The following is a 4,246-nucleotide window of genomic DNA, read 5'->3' on the forward strand; positions in this document are numbered from 1 at the left end:
TTCTTTACAAACAAAATTGGAGCTCCCCAAGGCGAAGAGCTGGGTTGTATGAAACCTTTTTCCAATAATTCATCCAGTTGAGTTCTTAGCTCTTTCATTTCGGTAGGCGCTAGGCGATACGGAGCTCGTGCAATAGGGGCAGATCCGGGGAGAATGTCGATCCTGAATTCTACTTGCCTCTCAGGAGGTAATCCAGGTAACTCGTCAGGAAAGACATCTGGATATTCTGAAATGATTGGAATATCTTCGATCTTCGGCTTCGGCTCATTAACAGTCACTTGTGCCATGTAAATGACACATCCACCCTTCAAGCACTGGGATACTTTAAGAATAGACACATTGCTGGGCAACCCGTACTGTGTGTCTCCTTGAATAGTGACCGACTCACCGGAGGGGGTTTTGATAATGATAAGCTTTTTATCACAGGCAATTTGAGCTTGGTTATGGGATAACCAATCCATGCCTAGAACTATATCAAAACCAGCCAATTTCATTGGCAGGAGGGACAACGGAATAGAATGATTCTTAATAGCTATGGAACATCCATCCAGAAGAGTCGAAACTGATTCTAAGGTACCATCAGCAAGCTCTACCTCATATTTTATGTCTAGAGTCTTAATAGGTAAATTCAACAACTTACAGAACTTATGGTCTACAAAGGACCTATCAGCACCGGAATCAAATAAGACTCTAGCATAATTATTATTGATGAGGAAGGTACCTGTTATGACGTTATCATCAGTCACCGCTTCCCTTGCCTGCATCTGGAACACTCGGGCATTGTTCTTCTTAGCCTCTTCAGGCTTCTTCGTATTCTTGGGGCAATTGGTCTTGATATGCCCCTTTTCGTTACAACCATAACAGGTTGCATCCTTGATGTTTCGGCACTCAACAGACTTGTGCCCCTTCTTTTTGCATATCCCACATGGTTTGGCCTGTGATTCCTGGTTACACTTGCCAAAATGCCTCTTATGGCAATTCTTGCACCTGGGCTTGTTATCAGTTTGCCCTCTCTTGGAACCAGAGTTCCCTTTTCCTTTCTTATTCGGCTGAGAGGACTGATCATCCTCTCTCTTCCTCTTCCCCTCTTCAGAATTTCTCTTCGCCCTACTCCTCACCACATCCAAAGTGAGGGATAATGACAGATCCACAACAGATCTATAGGTGGTTGGCTTAGAAGCCTTCACATTTCCTTTAATTTCAGGAGCCAAACCACCAATAAAACGCGCAATGCGCTTGGGCTCAGGTGTGACTAAATACGGTACCAGTCTAGACATGGAGTTGAAACTAGTCACATAGGATCTACAATCTAGATCCTTCATCACGAGGGTGAGAAAATCAGTCTCCACACGCTCTACTTCGTGTTGAGGACAATAAGTGTCCTTAACTAAGTCGACAAACTTCTCCCAAGAAAGGTTATACAAATGGACTTTCCCGGTGGACTGCACGAGTGCTTTCCACCACGTAAGGGCATCACCCTTAAAAGATTGGGAGGCGAACATAACTACATCTTCCTTAGCGCAGCCGCTAATGTCGATCACCGTCTCCATCTCATCAATCCATTTCATGCAATCTATCGCCCCTTTTTCTCCCGTAAAATCCCTCGGTTTACAGGAAACAAAATATTTGTAGGTACAACCCTTGGCGTACCTAGGGGTCGGCTCAAGATCTATCTGTCTTTTGGGTATACTACCCTGGTTAGACGAATGCGCTGACTCACTCTTCTTATGAGTGTGAGATTTAGAATGAGCTTTCGAGTGAGTTTGTGACCGAACGATGCTCGGCTCCTTAAATTTTGCATCAACCGCTTGAGAGACCGCAGCGGTGATCATAGCTTGTAATTCTGCACCAGTAATGTTAATTCTGGTATTGCCCTGTGCTGGATGACTGTTCACTTCGTCGGAGCCAGCCATTTCAGGATGCTATAATATAAACAATAATAGTAATTTAAATTACATATAAGTTCATCACATTGATGATTCATTGGTCATGGTATTATTAAACCATTTAGACCATTTTATAATATAACTGAATGTTTACATAATGCGTTTCTACATATTACTAGACAGGGAAAAGATAGAAATTTTCAAAACTGTCCATGTCATAGAAGGCATTTTATTTATCTTTAAACTCGTTTCAAAGGACATTTAAATTGGCTTAAAAGCTTGTCACAAAAACGAGTTGAGATTCAAATTAATGATCTCAAATATCAGTGATCTTTTAAGGTCTGAACCAAGTTCATCGCCTTTTTGACAAAAAGTTTATGAATCATACATTCATTGTCATTTTACACCTTTGCTTAAAGCATGCATCTCAAATGGATGTCTTGGTGTATTCATCACACTGATATTTTCTAGCCAGGATTCATATTGATCATTTTGGCTTTATATGACTTGGAAGGGTCCAAGTACCTTTTTGGAAGTTTGTGTGGTTTCTCGTACCGCACAGCTAGGAGTGTTAACATGTTTTCAGATGTTAACAGAGATTTATTTTCTTAAAAAGGTTGTACCATCATAGCCAATTAATACTTTGGCTAGGTTATACCTCTAAGAATTTCTTTGGCAGATCAATTATAAATTGAAAGGAAATAACATGGTGTAATAAAATACACAATTAAAACCAAAGCTAAACTTCATTACGAAAAGAAACGAATACAATTGCCCTAAACGGGACTTAAGAAAGACAAACTACCCACGCAGGGGTAAACAGGAATGAAAATAAGTCCACGCAGGGACTTGATACAGAAATCAAACAAATGTCCTCGCAGGGACATTATTACAATAAACAAGAAACAAAAACAACCCTTTATTTCTTCTTTCCCTTGATAAGGTTGGCAAGACCCTTCATGAAGCTATTGTGCCTCTCCTTGTTCTTCTTGGTCTTCTGCTCAACCCTGTCCAACCTTTCCAAGATTTCCTGGTTTTGTTGCTGCTGCTGTAGTTGCTGGGAAGGAGGTGGCTGATATGGAGGATACTGATAACCCTGAATAGGGTAGTCAGTTGGAGGCACAGGGGGGTAAGAAGAAGGATAAAGGTGGTGATACTGCGCAGCCGTAAGGTATGGGTCATGGGTTCCGTAGCCCAATGGATATCCCGACGGGTCTCCATAAGGATTATACCCGGAAGAACCTGGGTATGCCGGAATTGGGTTATCAAATCCCACAGGCGGCATAGGTGGTGCATAAGAAGCTTGCGGAGGATCAGCCTCCGGTGCCGCATTCGAGGGCCCACCCATTTGAGGGTCCTCGGGAATAGGGGGATAGGAACTCGACCCTCGAGGAGAACTAAAACGGGGTCCTCCTCTAACGGACATGCGAGCGTTCCTCCTTCGCCTAGGAGGCTCGGGAGGTGGTTGTGGTGGCTGCTGCGGTGGCTCCTCTACCGGAAGTGGTGGTGGTGAGACAGCTTGAAGTTGAGGATCATCTAAAGGTGGTTGAGCCGGAGAGCTATGATAAGATGGGGTAAAGAACCAGTCATAGGTAGCCATCCTCTCTTGGAAGGATTCGGGTCCACGATAAGGAGATCCCTGAAATGGTGACCCACTAGATATGCTGATAGGGTGGCCCGGGGTTCCTGTTTGCATTTCCGGGTCGGGGTCGTCATCCATTTCCATTTCTTGAGAGAAATGGTCCTCAGGGCCCAGCGGGTTGTAGCCAAGGAAGTCATTCACATAGTCAGCTGGGTTGAATTGTCTTGGAGAGTAGGGGGATTCGGAATGATGAAATGAATGAGATTGCAAAGAGTTATGCGAGTGGTGAGATTGGTCCGAATGGTGAGAGTGTTCGGGCTCATTTGGAGCAAATGGTCCGAGAGACGGATGAAAAGATGGTGAAGAGCTAAGCGAGACTGAGTGTCTTGCCGGCTCGAAAGGTTGATCCCACATATCGCGGGAGTCGGAAGTGGAAAAAGACGCCGATGGAGTGCGTCTGTGGGATGGTCCTGCAGATGACGGTCCTCCACGCATGGGACCCTTGCCACGTCCTCTTAGTCTTGGAGGCATGATGGTTAACTTCCTGTTGAACAAGAGAACAAAATAAAACAAAACATAAAAAGTAATAAAAGAAAGATAAAGATGCATCCTAGGTCATTTGCCTAGACTCGAGAGTCTAAGGAATGTGCTTATTGTGTCATTGAGATTAAACACAAAAGGTTGGTGTTTAATTCGCTCAATGTTGGCTCTGATACCAACCTGTCACACCCCAAATATTCCACGTATTACCGGTGGGCCCGGTGGGGAGTATCGTGAC

The 4,246-nt window shown here is 44.0% G+C and overlaps 1 protein-coding gene across 1 annotated transcript; it reads right to left on the reverse strand.

The window, feature by feature from the left end:
- Positions 1 to 2,805: 2,805 nt before the first annotated feature.
- LOC110919459 (proline-rich proteoglycan 2-like) lies at positions 2,806 to 3,999 on the reverse strand. The gene has a single exon (XM_022163724.1). The coding sequence runs from the start codon at positions 3,997 to 3,999 to the stop codon at positions 2,806 to 2,808; it is 1,194 nt and encodes a 397-aa protein (XP_022019416.1).
- Positions 4,000 to 4,246: the final 247 nt, after the last annotated feature.

The sequence above is a fragment of the Helianthus annuus genome, chromosome 4, assembly GCF_002127325.2.
Source record: "Helianthus annuus cultivar XRQ/B chromosome 4, HanXRQr2.0-SUNRISE, whole genome shotgun sequence".
Lineage (NCBI taxonomy): Eukaryota > Viridiplantae > Streptophyta > Magnoliopsida > Asterales > Asteraceae > Helianthus > Helianthus annuus.